Genomic DNA, 17,358 nt, shown 5'->3' with positions numbered 1-17,358 from the left:
TTGTTGAGGAGATATGAATTTGTATAATGTGCATTCATAAGAACTGTTGTTCGAGAAGGAGTTGAAGTTTTTGTTATGTTTCATTGCTTGAAGACTATTGTTTCAGTTTATTTTAAAAAAGGGGGCAGATGTCAATAAGAAATTTTTTCTTCCTTCTGCTACCTTTCATTTTATTTGTGTTGTATTATTGTTTGTTGTATGTATAGCATTTGTTTTGTTTTTAAATTAAATGAATAAATTTATTTTAAAAAAATAACATTGAGGGTGAAAACAACAGGTGTAATACAAGTTACCTAAACAGGTAATTTTGTTATTGCTCTTRGTCAGACAAACTCTGGCGTCAGGTATTCTTTACACAGCAAACACCTTATTTAATATTGCTTTAGTACCTGAAACTCAGACTAGCTTTTATAATGTGCAATTAATCATCAGAAAAATTGTYAACTATGAATATTTGCCACTGTGCAATTACTGCCATGTGATAATGTATTTTGTGTGGGACACACTATAAGACAGGTGAGCATTCAAGCCCGATGGTAGCAAGAGGCACAGAGCARCTAATGCTAACCCTAATCCTACAAATTTGTTTTATCACCTGAAACACCAACTTAACCCGAAGTGTGAGGAAAGCCAGAAAATGAAATTAATTGTGATAAAAATGTTRTTGYCAATATCGCCCAACCCTATGTGAAACACAACACTTGTCATTTATAATGCAATCTATTGACCACAATGTAAAATAGATTTAAAGTAAAGAATTGTGGCAGAGTTTGAGAAAAATGCCAAAAAGATTAACCATGACTGCAATTAAGCAACTAGTAAGACAGTTTTTGTGAYATTAGCATAACAAAATCCTGCTAAATATTCCTATAATGTTTTTAAAGGGGTATTTAATTATCACTCATTCATTCACGTAAGAAGCCCAGATTGTCCCCGAGGACACAGATGTCCAAATGTTGCTCACTGCACAACGTGTACTCTTGTTCTCAGGAGATGCAGTTACAGCATCAATAGTATTTGTCAAGTGGTTAAAGCTGATAAGAACACACAAGATCGCCTGGAGCTTGCTTTCAAAGGCTGGTTTGTCAGTGTGGCTTGACAGAATTTTTAGAGCTAAAGTAGAACAAACACAGCTCTGTGATGCATATTCATTTAACCTGACTATAGTCGTAGAATTATTTCTTTTACCATACCTTTAGGAATTAAAGCAGAGTAAGCTAAAGGCCTGTCGTGATAACCAATAAGTCAATTAATCACACAATAAATCAAAATGTGTTTGATCATTTTTACTTGCCTGATTGTTTGTCTGAAATCTGATTTGTTTGCATCTCCCTCTTTTCTACTACTTAGCAAAGGGAGGAGTGAACTCTGGTATCAGGCATTTGTCAGGCGCATGGTCTTGTAACCTCTGTAGCATGAAAGCCACATGAACAGGCGTTTAGCTAGTGAAGCACCTTTGGTTTGCAAGAGCTGCTTTTTTTACAGTACGTACATTTTGTAAACTTCATAAGCAGCATGTGGGTGACCACAATTATTTTAAAAAGAATAAATTGTGTCCACTTGGAGGTGTTATTGAGAAGCCAAACAATATTATCATTAATCGCAATAAGTTCTGAGACAATTTATCGCCCAGAAAAAATGCTATTGTGACAGACCAAGTAAGCCTGCTGTTGGACATCAATAAAGCTCCTGATATACGACGCCTCTGCCAAGACTTGTCGAAGCAGCGCAGAGTAATGCCTCTTCATTTCTGCTCCATCCCTCTCTTGTCTTTGACCTCCCACCAGTTCCATTAATGGCAGAACCCAAGCAACCTTGAGCGCATCCAATCTTGACAGTTACATAACAAAAGGGGAGAGTGGAGAAGATTAAAGGTGCAAACAGAACAGGAAAGGGAAAAGCAAGAGATTGAGAAGTGTAGGCACCTAAAACATTACACAAAAAACAAAGAAACAACCTTCGGTTTACCACCCAGATTGTTGGGTCCAACCTCTCATCTGTCCTCTGGTCTCAAAACAACATGACATCTTGATGTTTTGTTTTTCCAGCATGAAAGTTTTCTCTACAAAAACAGAGAACGCCACCGCTGGTTTCAGACTGTCATTTCGCATTATATAACTCTGAAGCATTCTAGCCAGGAAGCAAAAAAAATGTGACATGGARGATGGCAGGTGACAAATGAGGAATAAAGGTGTAAACCTACTCCAAATCCACCCCCACCTCACTTTTATTTCCTCCATCTACCCAAGACATAGCTTGAGAAAACCAGCTGCCTTTTCTTACAGGTCTACCAGCTCATTCCACTTCAAGGAAAGTAAAAATGAAATAAAAAAAATCACTCAAACAGTAATACTCAGGCCTAAAAAGCTCCTGATTGACCTTAGAAGCACTGCATTCTTATGAAACACACTGAACAACTGAACAAACATGGTTGTTTGAATGTTCTTGTAGGCAGATGGAGGTATCCGCCTGCTTTTTTTCCTGAGCGTGTGAGGCAGGAAAATGGCACCGGAGGCCCAGCCCATGACAAAACAAAGAGATTAAATGACCTGTGAATGTGATTTTCCAGTTTCCATCAAACTCAGAGGTCCTCTGCCCCCCTCTGGTGGCTGCTGAGACAACACAAAGCAAAGGAAAAGGCAATAGATGTAGCAAAATACCTGCAATCCTTTGTTGTTGTTTTTTTTATTCCTATTCAAGTCTTTTCAGTTGACTAAAATTGGCAACAATTATAGTCACAACTTCAAGCCCCATAAGCAAACAAGCTGTTTAAGCAGCAACACCAATCAAACATAAAAAAGGCATTGAAATCCTGGGCACTGATTCAGTTTGCATAAAAAAAATCTTGCAACTGTTTTGTACAATAAAACTTCCTGTCTTTTGGATAGAAATACAGGTGAATTCTCGATCCGTCGTGACACACAATGCTAAAAACCAAACACGTCAGCCCCCCTTTATGAGGTGAGATTTCAGAGCTGGCGAGGGCCAAATGTCAACTAGCTCAAACAGATGGTGTGAAGAGCTGGTCAGCGAGGCCGACCTCGGTCAACAGTGACGAGAGCTCAGGCGAGGCATTTTGTTTGTGTTTGTTTGCGTGCGAATCAGTGAACGCTGATCGTGAACGTCACCGGAATGTTGTTGCCAAGACGTGGAGGTAAGAAAATTGTGTCAGGCCTGTTTGCTTTGCAGGTGCTCGGGGACTCTGTGGGAAGCCGTCAAGCTGTCACTGTGACAGAAGAATGTCAGAGGAGGATAAACAGCTTAAAGAAAGGGTTTTGATATCTGATAAGAGGCACGGAATTTGCTGCTTATTTTGGGTCTTTTGGTCCTATTTTTGGTGACTTAAAGATCCCTTAAGAGAAATAAAAAATTAAGCCATTAAACTCTAAAACCGCTGCACCTTAAACAATCTGCAAGTTTTATTAACAACAGCTTGTCTTTTGGGAGGCTTATTAAGACACCTTTTTCTTATAAAGCTTTTCAAAGTTAAAGGTCTCGTATATCTTGACAAAATGGTTACTGCTTGATGCCTGACAAAGTTTTAAAGCAAGATCTTACTTGATCTGTTAGGACACAGTATGTGTTGGGGATGAGCGTTAGCTCCAACCTCACCTAACATAGTACTGGGTGGTATACCATTGCCTATCACCAGTGGCGGGCAGCGTTAATCCAAAAATTAGCTCTGCAATTTCTAAAGCGCTTATGAAAATATTTAGATCCGCAACTTCAAAGGCGATTATGCCATAGAAAAACTAGCGGAAGCTAAATTTAAAGCGCAAGTTAAATTTGACACTTACTAACTGGCAACAATTCATGTACAATATATGCACAACACTGCCAACTAGCGGTGTATGAACTCTTTTACAGCTCAATCCTACAACCGCCGATTGCTGGGGATGTGATTTCATGAAACAGAACTTTGGCTCATGGTGTAAAAATTACAAAGTTGTTGAGGATTGCTAGTTCAGCTGATTCTTTGTCTTTTCCTTTTGTTTATTGTAGATTTTTYATTAAAGAAGCGTCAGTAATGTAATTTTAAAACTGTTTATTGGAAAACTGAAGCGATGCATTCTGGGTACATGACAGATTTGATTTATAACGAGAAACGAAAGCACAGAGTACAGGAAACTATCTTCACTTCAAAATAAAAGCATGGATTTTAAAGTATTCTTTACTTTATTTATTGCTCCAGTTGACCACTAGATGTCWGTCTTCGTCAGCATACCATCTTTAAATCGTTTCTAACCCCGTTGGCCGACTGCTTCGATCAATTGCGTCAAGTATTGAGCTCCAGCGTTTAAACTTTTTTTTTAAAAAAAGGAGCTCCGATTGTAAAATAAAATAAATTAACACATAGAAAATTTTAGTATGGATTACAAACATTAAATGTTTTCGCCTGGTCACATAGTTCTAACCATTGCCTTCCTGCTACGTAAGCAGACACAAAGCACTGTGGGAAATGTCTGTAAAATGAGAACCATGACCGAAAGCAACTGTCAGGAAGGATGTATACGTTTCCAATAATGTGTTTATCTGGGAGGGGTGCTGTTGGTTAGATCATGTGCATTGTGATTCATTGACAGCCATACCTTCAGCTGTTCAAGATAATGGACTGGTGGATAATTAGTTATTAGCGGTACTGCATTTTAATTTTAGAAAGCGCAAATCAGCTATGAATTATAAACATTAATAAGACAGCTAGAGCGCAAACAAAATATTTAGGTCCGCAATAAGCGGATTTGCGCTTTAGCGGGCTGGTGCCCACCACTGCCTATCAAAAACTTTTAGTTTTGCCATGATATGAATCTTCCATWTACCGACATACCGGTTTAAATGGCATGAGCAAAATTTGGAACATTGCACTCGCCAACAAACTGTTCCATGGAGGACCTTTTTCCGCGATGCACAAGGCAAACTAGAGTTGTTAAGTTCAACACAAAGTATGGAAAGAGATGCTGTAGYAGAGTAGAAGTAACAATTGAGTGATGCTCAAGAACTTGTGCCTAAAAAGGTGGAGGTTTTTGTTTGTGCGTAAATACTTTGGCTTTAAATGCTTGGATTTTAATTAAACAACGCTGCATGGTCCTGTTACAGACCATGGAAAATGAATGTTAAACAGCCGTGGTCAAAAAACTGGATAACCRTGTGATGCCAGGTTGCAAATATTTTTGTCCAAATAGCGATCCTTGCGTTGTAAAAGCATAGAGGAAGAGTAAGTGGCACTGCTATTAAAACTGTATCACTTCTAGAAAGCCTGTGTACTTGTGTGGACATGAGTGTAGTAGGCCATTCCTAGCCAATTTACTATAGTAATTTCCCTCTTAATCAGTAGAAAATGCTGCTAAACACAAACACACACACAGGTATGCAAGAAAAGAAAAATAGTGTGATACTGGCATATCTGTTAGAAGTAGCATGATGTAAAATTTTGGTCATACCACCTAGTACTAACCAAAGTGTAGCTCGTTATCTGTAACACTGAGTTTGAGGCATTCATGTGATTTTGTAATGAAARTAGCTGCAGCGGTCATCTTGAGTCAGATTGACTCTAAAMGTTAATCAACYGTAGATGTAACTCCAATGATTACTTTGAGATTTTCTTTCAAATCCATCCAAACTTTATGGGATATTCCCCTAACAGGTGGACAAATGAGCACATTCAAGCAATCACATGATTATTGTTTAAAAAAGTTCTCAAGTGTTGAAATATGAAATATTCCAAACACCCAAAAGAGTTACATTTATTTGACAAATATGCATAGTGAAAGTTTAGCTACCAATTTGATAAGCTGCTGTAGAAAAGAAAAAAGGCTTCACCAGTTGGTATTAGGCTCARTTAATGAGTTCAAATGAGTAGCCTGAAGCTAACCATATTAGCATCAGTGAGCTGAGCAATGATTGTTTTATCAGAGGGAGTTGTAAAGTTATTATTATTCTTTTTGTGTGTGTGTCTACATTCAGAGTAGGAAGTGCACAGCAGATGTGTTTGCTGATATCAACATCACACAAAAAAGTAAGGAAATGTGTGTTTGATCAAGTATTTCTTTGTTGTAGCAATTCTTTCTGGCAATAAATCACAAACTGTTGGAAAGCCTGTTTATTTCCCCTTGTGCTCAACCCACAAAMTACATTTGTGGGTTGAGCAGCAGAGTTGGAAATGTGTGTGAAAAAGTTGCCAAACCTTCTCTCTCAGTGAAACAAACCTCGTAGTTTAACTGCAACACATTGTTTTTCGTTGCTTTCTTTACAGGTTCAAATTGAATTTAGGCTTAATTGATCTCATCATAAGTTGGAGAATCTTTAATTCCCGGTACAATGACTCACAAGAAGGTTTACGATAAACTCTTCAATCAAAATTAAACAAAAATCCTGACTCTTACTTCTAACTACAGCAGCTTTTTTTTCTTATATATAAATCCCTTTAACGTTGCTCTCTTCTTATCACTATCAAATAGCGCATAAAGAGCATGGGTTGACAGGGTTTTCTTTGGATTACTTTCATTCTCTCGCAAAGAAAAGAAGAAAAACTTGCAGTATTCTCAGCCTCTGCCTTTCTAGCAGAATGAGTTTGTGGATTTCAAGGTATGAAAGCTCTGAGAAGAAGTGAAATTCATCTCGGCATAAATTCATATTGGTTGAGAGAAGATAATTTCCTGTTGCTCTGCCACAATGCCGTGGTTCGACTTTGGCTACACGTCAATGGGTCTGAGAATGTATTGTCCTTTGATTAATGCTGAAAAGAAGATTTGTTTTTGTTCTCTCAAAGGGGAGCTGAATATTCAAGTTTGATTACTAAAATTATATCTTCGCTCCTCCAGCTTTTATTTTTCTTTATTTTCATCTCCTGTACCAATGATTATCTAAATGTGAGTGAGCCTACCTTGAGAGCAGTTTTCACAGTAATGGAAGGCTATAACATAATGTYAGAACACAGAGAAAGAACCACTCCAGAATCTCCTTTTGGCTCTTCCAAGCACAGTGCTCCCTTTGATCATCAAATTGTTCTCCTGAAAAACCCTCTGCTGAAGTGGAAGCTAAATTTTCTGGGGCGACCAAAGCTTCTTAGGAGAAAGGGAGGAAAGGGGGGGAAAAGAAGGAAAAGCAAAGGGAACTAAATAAAAAGCTGAGGAAAATGAAACAAACTGAATAAGATAGCCTAAAAATGTATCACGGCCATTTGTGACGATGACAGAGGAAAACCTATCAAGGTCTTCAGGCATTACAACTGAAATCGTTTGTGTGTTCACACAAACACAAAGAGGAAAACTGGATAAACAGCTAGATTTGGTGTTGCATTTCTTCTGTTAGGGGATTTCTTTTCTCATCTTGAGAGAATACACTTAAAACAGTTGTATAGCCAGATAAAAGCTGTTGCAATTTAGACTCGTGAAGAAGTAATCCCTCTCCACCACATGTGATGACCCAGTAGAAGCGTGTAGTAGAAATCATTGCTGCAAAAAGCCTCATCTGTTTGTATTTTAGGTGAAGAGGGGTTTAATAAAGATGTTTGGTTTAAAGCGATCAGTAAAAAGCATTTTTATTTTTATTTTAGTGTTTTTAATGGAACTGCAAAGTTGCATACACTTGATATCAGCAAAAATGGAGGAGAGAAAGTCTGAATAGGTTTATGAACAGTAACCACTAATTAAATCTTTAAACTTTGGCTGCACAACGCATCAGTGATTACTAACACCAACAACAGTAATGATTTAAAAGAACTGCTTGAACTGCAATAAAACATTGTTTACAGTATTATGTTTCAAGTGTCATGCATTCATGAACTTATTTAACCAGTCTAGTAGAGTACTGCCTATGATGTACACACCCAGCTTACAGCGCAGACACTGGAAATTGGTGTTTTGCACTATTTTACACAATATCATAAGAGTCTGTTAGCATTTGGAATATGTGTTGTGAATGACTCTCAGCTACTACCTGATAAAACTTCAGCTCAACCTGTAAAGTTAACAGAGTTTAAGCTATTTTTGTGTTTTCTATGGTCAGTTGGCTGAGGCAGCCAACTTGAGTCGGGTCGACTTTAAAATCAAAACAGCTGTGTCAATGTACGTCCAACGGTTACTTTAAGAGTTTTTATTCAAACCCATCTAGTGATTTGTATGATATTTTGCTAACAGACTGTGTTGAATTCAATGATTGTTGGTAAAGTTTTAAATAGAACTCTCAAATCTTCAAAAATCACCAAACAACTAATGCTTTGATGAGTCATTTGTACTTCAGACCAACGTACTGCTGTTTGTGTTTTCTTGTATTTTTTTGTTGCCCGGTTGTACTCAAAGATTTTTCCCCCCTAAATGGTGAAACAACTTTGTTTTGTTTCCGTCTTTTAGTGTTACTGTTCTCTGGCATCTACTGTGTTTTCTCAGAAGTCCTTCCTCTTGAAGCTAAACTACTTTTAAGCCCTGTCTCTACAGGTGTTGCTTTAAGTGCTTCGCATGTGGACAAATGTGCCTCCATTTCCAGTTCCTGTGTGGTTTTTGGATACACCCCAGACGTAGTTCCAGGCAAGTCAAACTGAGTATTGCGCACAAATGATTTTGACGTCAGCAGACTGCTGCCTGTGGATTGACTGAGCCAACACGGAACTTGCAAACTCCTCCTGGAGAGAGACACAGGCCTTTTTAGCCTTTTTAGTCATTTTAGATTTTAGGGGACGAGCTCATACAAGTTGTACTCGACGAAGAAGTGAACAGGTATTTGGGGGGGCTCAGACAAAACTGGTCGCCCGCTGTTACACGTGCACTTATAAACAGTGCTGCAGCATATGTGAGACTGCCATGGAGGCACACATAAACTTAAGCAGAATCAAAACAGAAATGAACCAATAAAAGGGAGACTTGAAAATGGAGAAGAGGCTTTATGTTGTTTAAGTTCGTTCCAAAGATGAACATGATGCTTAAATCCTCAGTTTGTCCACTCTTTACTGGTGCGCTCATATGACAGCAGACAATTATTTTAGTCTTAGAACTTAATAATCGTCACACAAGTACATATTTTACAGAGACTAAAGTAAACAAATCAATGTCCTTTATACTTTGGATAAACCAAGAAAACTAATTAAACATAGGCAAACAATGTTTTTAACTTTAGTAAATACGTTTTATGCTAACTTGACACATCACTTCAATTCAAAAACAAGGTAAACTGCTCCAGCTGAGATATATTGTATTTGTTTGGGTCATCAATAAACATGTATTACAGAAGAAAAGGAAAAAAGACAAGTACACAAAAATCTGTGTTTTAGCCATTTTGTTTACAGCCAGAGATGCTGCTATGTACTGTCTTGTAAGAGGGACGCTCAACGAGTAAAGTGAAACAGACAGCAGCATTCTCGCAGACGGCAGCTTGAGGGAAAATCACTGTTGGGAAAAGGCTTGTTTGTCCTGTTCAGAATTTAAATGAGTGAGGAGGGAACCTGTTTGTACAAGAGACAACACTTTGCCCAGGCAGTCAGACAAGACTGTTATACAATAACCATTTAACACTTCAAAAAAACAGATTTTAGCAGGTGCAAGAAGACATTTTGGCAAGAGCATTTTTTAACACCTAAAAGCTGGGCGAAACCAAAAACTAAAAGCTTCCACCTTCCGATCCACTTCTGATACCTGTCTACAAAAAGGTCTTAAAAGAAACAAGTAGTTCTTTTTTAAATCAAACAAAAAGCTTGAGCAGAAAATAAAAGTAGAACCCGAAACAACAAAAGACCTACAAAAAGGTTTACAAAAGTTCTAAAATCTACATCATGAAACAGCATAAAAAGATGTCAAAGAAACCTGTGGCTTGGACTTTATAAATAACTTACCAGCGCTTCATCCTCAGAAAGAACCCGCTTCTCATCATGAACAAGCACCACTTTAGCCTTGACTTCATCCACCGATATACTGTAGGGGTTACAAAGTAATCACATTAGTATTCCTTCCAGCTGGTCCGTGAATATTAGAGGTTGATTTTTATTAAGATCTATTGAACATACGAAGGTCATAACGGCGCCAGAGTTCTGTTACATCATGTGCTTAAACTACAGAGCTTCAACTTCATTTGATGTGATGGGATTTAAAAGTTTAAATTAAAAAATATATATGCAAACATTAAATATTGTACTTGTTTAAAATATTCAATGTTTTAATTAACGTTTTGCTTTTTATGGAAACCCAATAAACCAGCCTGTAATAAAACCACAATTAGCTCAATAAACACAACCATATGTTGGCCAGATTTGGCAATGTTTCTAAGATAATGTGTCACAACTGGCCCAGTTGTGGTTTGGTTTATGTGGCCCAAATCTGTCAGTGACATAACTGGCCCAGTTGTGGTTTGGTTTATGTGGCCCAAATCTGTCTATGCCACAACTTGGTTTATGAGTGCTGGCCCATACAGTACATGGACCACCTCTGGCAAACTACATCTGGGCCACCAAACAACCATCATTCTTTGCAGAATCTGGGCCGACTGTAAGCAAAATTGGTCTGGCCCAGTTCTGGCCCACTATGAACTATGTATGTGGGGTATATAAGGTCTCAAGTAATCCCGCATTTTTATTTAAAGCTTTTAATTAGCTAGCTTTTGTTTGTAATCTTTTAAAAGTAGTCTTCATTCTTGGTTCTTCCATCTTTCTGAACTTATTTTCTTTGGAATATGGCTGCTTTTTCACAAATTTTCCATCAAGGACGCAACCAATTTCAGAGGAATGTTTTTTATTTTTGTTTTTCTTTGTTAAACCACTTAAAAGTATGGCTTACAGTTTATATCATTCACTCAGAATAAAACTCATTTAACTGAAGAACCAGTGTTGTGTCGAGATTACTGATAACTTTGTAATAAACCAATTTTAGATGTAATCTTTAGACACTTTGCAACCAGCAGTCGGTCTCAAAGACAATTTGTTCCCATTTCTTTGGCATTTTCATAGATTCTAACATAAATAACAGTTTGACAGCCAAGTAGTGTTTTAAAATGATTAAGGTGATTCCCAAAGAGCCGTTAGCTGAAAACATAAACAGTGATGATGAACTAAATCAGTACGGTAGTTCCCAAACTATTTTCCTCAAACCCCCCTTTCTTACTTCCAAGCCAAGCTGACCCCCCTCCCCCAAACACATGTTCAACCATATTCAGACAAGGTTATGGAACCAGGTTGGGAACCACTGAACTAAAGGATGAATCTCAGGTCCTGTGTCAGGCCTTTGATAGATTTCCTTCTGTCACTTAAAGACATAATTTTCAAATGTTGTTCATCAGTCTTGCACCTCTTCCTTTGTCTTCCTTAAGTCCATTTTACTCATTTCATAATGGTCAGAAACAAAGTCTTGACAGGACAATGAGCGAAAAAGCAGCTTGAGTCCAAAGAAAAGCTTGAAAAACTCAAAGAATGATTGACAAAACCACTTTAATAGATTACAATAAAGTCTGGTTCTTAGCAGAAATGTATAAAGAAATCAGTATAACAATGCTGTACGTGGGCAATTCATTTTCTTTTGTCCATCTCTCACAATACTATACACCACACAATATAATCAAAAATCACACACATGCACCAGCGTTTTTTTCCCACAACACTTAGATCTCATCTTCAGCCATTCTTCCTGGCTTGTGTCTTCCTTCTGGAGGTTAAGTCTAAACTGCCCCTTACTGAGCTGAGATAATGACTGCATAGCCAGAATCAATCCCAGGAGTGCATCAAAAACGGAAGTGCAGGCAAACATACAAAGCAAGTAGCCTGTTCCACTACAGAAGATCGATGCTCGGGGTAAGTACTCAAGAGAGACAATGGCTTTCACCATTGTGAAGCAGTAAAAAAAATGAAAAACGTTGGGAAAATCTGCTGCGAGCAAAATTGGCTTTGACCCCAATCACATTTATAGGCATATAAACCACTGCATCGTAAGTGCTTCACTTACACACACCTATCATAGGTCTTACTCACAAAAGCTGTAATGAAAATTAGGAAAGTTGCATAATGATGAATCCTGACAGAGGGGACTGGATAAAAAGCACAACCTGTTCATGGGCCTTTGGGAGGCTCCATCATGGTTCATTTCCTGAAGCAGTTGGTGGACTCTATTTATAGGCCAGCATACTTGTACCAGTTAATCCTGCACTGGGTTGCCAACTGCCTGCCAGCTGGCACAGTTGCTTGCACTTGCATGTGTGTGGTTGCACAGGAAGGGTTTGAGATGAAAGAATGCTGAGAATCTGCATTAATGACCAATAATTGATGGAGTATTTACCTCGTATGGCTAAATGGTAAACAGAAGCTTCCGCGTGTAACCTTTTAAAAACTACCCACCTAAGATCTGAATACAAAATATTTAAGACCATGTTTGTATAATTCAACCTATTCAACAGAGTATAATGGAGTTGTTGTTTTGTTTGAGAATGCATTCAGAACTTTCAGGAAATAAAAGGTTGCAGTTTTTGTCATGAAGCAATTACTGGTGACTAAATGGACACAAATGAGATTAGTTCATCGCATAAATGAGAGAATAATCATCTGTGAATCTGCATTAACGATAATTAGCAATTCCAATGAAGCAGATTAGGAATGGGGTAACGTTTTGCTAAGTGTCATTAGGGACAAAGGCAGACAAATACCTTTTTTTTTTGTTCTACACAAAAAGGGTATGCAGGATACATGCTAATCCGGTAAGCAAATTGCCTGGCAACTGCGAGCATCAGGTATCATTTTTGACATTAGGATTATAAGGGAAGCAGCTAAATCAAGGTTGACAGTTTGAGCTCGAAAGCTTAACAAAAAAAAGGTAAAATAACTCATAGGTCCCATTCAAATTTAATAACCTTATTATGATTTTGGCAATCTACATAACTTTGAATGCGAAACACTATCATATTTTTAACACTTCGTTTAATGAAGGCAACCATGAAGCTGCTAATCTCTTAATTTTCAAATAAGTGTTTGCCAACTATTTACAGGTTGATGCTTTCCTGCATACATCCCAAGCTCTTATGTACCGGTAGATTCCCAACAAAACTACAGGGTGGGCCATTTATATAGATACACCTAAATAAAATGGGAATGGTTGGTGATATTAACTTCCTGTTTGTGGCACATTAGTATTTGGGATGGGGGTGGGGGACTTTTCACGATGGGTGGTGACCATGGCGGCCGTTTTGAAGTCGGCCAATTTGGATCCAACTTTTGTTTTTTTTTTTCCAATGGGAAGAGTGTCATGTGACACATCAAACTTATTGAGAATTTCACAAGAAAAACAATGGTATGCTTGGTTTTAATGTAACGTAGGGTTGGGCAATATTGTCAAAAAAATTAATCACGATTAATTATGGTATTTAGCCGATAACGATTAATTTGACAATTAATCCCCTGTAGTCCCTGGACAATCTTATGTCCTAGTCAAATGACCAATTTAATGAGAAAGATTTGCTCTTCATAAAAATCTGTTCCAAATTGTGTTAAAATTACAGACTTCAGGCTATAAAACAAATTTTAAACTGTGTTGATAAATAAATAAATTACAGAACTTTTTTAAAATTTTTATCATATTTGAAGCGGAGATGAGCACCGAGCACACTGACTGGAGAAATTTTCAGTCAGTCTGCCTGGTGGCATTAATCGTATTAATCGTCAAGTGACAAAAAAATAATTGATTAATGTTTTTCTGACGATTAATTGCACACGATACGATTATGCCCATCCCTAATGTAACAATCAACAGATTTGTTGCTTTACTCAAAATTAAGTGGCCTGAGAAGATTTGTAATTCCAGCTAATGGACAAGAACCTCCCAGAAGTCAATCAGCCAGGAGGTAAAGAAGCTAAAYGGAGACAGGATGTTGTGTAAAGTAGCTGATAATGTAACAAAGTATTTGACTGGAACCCAGTGGGAAAGATAAAATCTGAAAGGCCAAAGCAGACTCAGAGATCTATGATTTTGATGGGATTTTCCTGGTTAAATAAAGGTAAAAACAAAGTTGGATTGCAGGTGCTCATTAGCCATGAGTCCACAATAGCCAATCCTGCTTCAAATTCTCAACAAAGAATCAACACCAGGGCATGTGAGCTCCAACATAATGATTTTAAAAAAGCCAGTTCAATGTTTTTGTTCAACTAAACACTAAGTGCCATTTACCTCGTCTCATTGCTATGGCTGAGCACTGCTAACAATCAATAACTGAGCTCTACATGGTATTTCCTATATAGAAACAGCATTTTAACACATCCTCATATAAACGCAGAAAAATACTGTTTGAGACTGACTAAATGTGAAATAAATAATACAGAAATACTACGAAAAGTAAAAGTTTTACTCGTTTAATTTTGGTGAGTCGCTGCCATATTGAATTCTGAACTCTCTCACTATGAATTCCTATTGGAGGGGCGTTTCAGTTTAAATTTACTACTTGAGAAATTCCCCACTTCCCAGTAAAACTGGGCTGCAGCAAAAGTAGCCAGCTATTTTTAAACCTGTGCACCTCCATCTAGTGGTGGGATACTGTCATTTTGCTGGCAGATGTCATTTATGGTCAACTCTGGTTTTAAAGCAGCTTATTTTAAAACATWGATAAACTTTTAATGCTCTTGTGGGCCACATAAAATACTTCGGCRGGCCACATTTGGCCTGCGGGCTTTCAGTTTGACATGTGTTATTAACACTGATAACTCACTGCAATCCTATTATTACTTATTTAAAAACCTTGCAAAACACAACAACATTTTGGCATATTTTCATTATTTATTTTTTTATATCATAGCAGAGTTAGCACTTATTGCATAGAGGGCTGTTCACACAAAATTTTCATTTCCTGCCTTTATTCAAATGAACATCAAGTCATGGATTAAGATAGCCAGCTCACTTAGTCCAGCGGCTGACAGATTGAGACAATGGATGTGTGTTAAAACGCGCAGTGCTTGCAGATATTTTAGCTTACTAATGTGTGTGTTTAAGCTCAAAAGAGACAGGCTGCTTCGGGTGGAGGGGGGTGGATTGAGTGGATGGGCGATTTTGGAGCTCTGAAGGGAGGAGGGCGGAATATTGATACACATCCAATTGCAGAAATGCATTAACGGGCACACAGCGCTCCTCTTAGCAAAAACGGCTGCAGAGGCATTTTTATCCTAGACGCCATGAGTTTTTTAGCTTTTTTGCTTTACTCTGCCCAGCTGTGTTTCATTCTGGGAGAATACACCCTGTTAGCTTAAGCAGCATTGATTTTTTTTCTCTTTCTTTTTTCACAGGCATGGTAAGTGAGGATGGCTGTAAAGACCACGAAGAGGACAGGAAAGCTTATTGGGTATTGGGTGTTCTAGTTTTCTGCCAGAGTCCAATTTACACGTCTCACTTCAAGGCCAATTTCTGCAAAGTTGACCGAAATCCAACACTGATCATGACTGGAAGTTAGTCATCTTGGGCTGCTGAGATGAAGAGCTGAGACTCTTATATTAATTTGCTTTGAGTTCCAAGCATTGTTTTAAAATTAAAAAGTTAATTTATGGAGTCAGAAATTGCAATAAACTGTAAATCATCCACATGCTACTCACCTGCCATCTTTATTGCTGTCCAGGAATTGGAAAAGGCTGATTACAGATGTATTCTGAGGTCTAAAACCTAAAAAAACAGATATAAGACGTATTATAGTAACCTAGCGAAGAAGTAAAAAAGCCGTGTAGATTTTGTTTTTAATCATCAATCAATGATATCAAATTTCAATACAAACGTTAAGAGTTAGGGATAAAAATGGGGAAGGATGGTGAAGGAGGGGCACTGAGCTAAAGCTTAGATTTAAAAATATGAGGGGAGAGAGGGCAATCAGGCAATGAGTCAGTCATGCTGTGCAAGAACATTTGCTTTTACTGTAGGGAGAAAAAAAATGAAGCRTGTCAGAGTCCAGAATGCAATCAGGAGGCTTTGTGCCGTAACGGCTGGTATGACAGCGATTTCCTTCTTCTCCCTTCATGTTCAGAGGCAGATGAAAAGGAGATGCAGAAAAACTTCCTAAGCACCCCCACCCACCCACTCACTGGCAAGCATGTGACCCCAACTGATTCATTTTGCGAGGCGCATTCATCGAGAGAAAGAGGAGGAAGTTCTCTGGTGTTTGGTGCCGAGCGTCTCCCAAATCATGCGCTGAACGGAGAATGTAAAGGGGGCAAAGTGATTGGCCCTGAAAGTCTGGGGAAAAGCACTTTACATAATGCTAATTGCACATCCGCCGCAATTACCTTTCTGTTCTAATTAAAGAAAAGCTAATTGCGAAATTAGCCTCCCCCCTTTTTCTTTCCAYGGTGTACAGTACAAAGAGCTTAAACAGTGTGAGCTGTGAAGACCAAAAAAAAAAAAAAAAACAGCTACACCTGATTTCGTAAATTCAGCTAAACTTTTAATACATGTTTAATGAAACTCTGTCTCGCATGCTAAAGTTTTAAATAAAGGTCTTATAAGAAGAGCAGCACGACAGACTGAGCATCATCATCATCACAATGTAGGTGTGCTGGGATGTAGGCAGCAAATTACTAAACCACAAAACCATAAGTCATTGCATTAAACAGYAGCGTGCTATGGCTTTTATTTTGACAGGTTGCTTCCACTAGCCGAAGTGGGTGGCTTTGTGTCAAAAAGGCTGAAACTTTCATTTTGTTTCAAAGATGGCAGTAGAACTTAAAATCTTATTCAAGTCAATTGTGGAAAATCCCTGTATTTTTATATGTACATATATCGCAGGCGWAGAAAAAATTGCAATGTCAGTTTTTCCACTACTGTGATGCTCGTTGTGTCCAGACTAACTGTTTAGAATGACAATCAGCTACTACCACACCAATTTACAACTCAATATCTGTAAAGCTGACAAAGTTATACCAGTTTTTGTGTTCTCTAAGGCATAGATTCTTAACCTATGGGCCGTGGCCCAATTGTGGGCCACAAGCGCCACTTTGAGGGCCTCAAAAGAGCAATAGTTTTTGACTTTGGGCCGCAGAGGGCCGTGGGACCACATYSATTTTGAATAAGGTGCAATACACTTTCTCACCACTAGTAGCAGTACTGCACCAACCAGACGTTTAACAACTTTTTAATATGTAGAAGAAGAACCTCAGATACCTGCCAAAAATGGAAACCTATTTTAAATGAAAAGTAGAAGCAAAAATGAAAGCAACCCGTCAAAAAACACCAAAGTTTATCACTAATATGAAGTACAGCTTCTGGTTCTATCATGCAGTATTTTAAAAGTTCCAACACATGATCAAATACAGTTGCATATACTGCTATATTTTAATTTGCACTTTATCAAATTGTTTTTGTGGTTTATTTTTAACATTTTTAAAGTATTTTAAAGAAACTTTAAACTTGTCAAAAAGCTGTTGTTACTGTT

At 37.9% G+C, this 17,358-nt stretch overlaps 1 protein-coding gene across 2 annotated transcripts in view; it reads right to left on the bottom strand.

Annotated features, from left to right (window-relative positions):
- LOC106526285 (glucosidase 2 subunit beta) overlaps positions 1-17,358 on the bottom strand; it is a 210,977-nt gene that overhangs the window by 159,233 nt on the left and 34,386 nt on the right. For both annotated transcript variants that reach the window (XM_014020853.1, XM_014020852.1), the window contains exons 7-8: positions 15,533-15,599; positions 9,821-9,899 (exon numbers count right to left, since the gene is read on the bottom strand). In XM_014020853.1, the coding sequence (XP_013876307.1) occupies positions 9,821-9,899; positions 15,533-15,599 (146 nt within the window). The remainder of the gene's footprint in view (positions 1-9,820; positions 9,900-15,532; positions 15,600-17,358) is intronic.

This window comes from Austrofundulus limnaeus, unplaced genomic scaffold, assembly GCF_001266775.1.
Source record: "Austrofundulus limnaeus strain Quisiro unplaced genomic scaffold, Austrofundulus_limnaeus-1.0 Scaffold269, whole genome shotgun sequence".
In the NCBI taxonomy this organism is placed as follows: Eukaryota; Metazoa; Chordata; class Actinopteri; order Cyprinodontiformes; family Rivulidae; genus Austrofundulus; species Austrofundulus limnaeus.
This window is presented reverse-complemented; position numbering and strand designations above follow the sequence as displayed.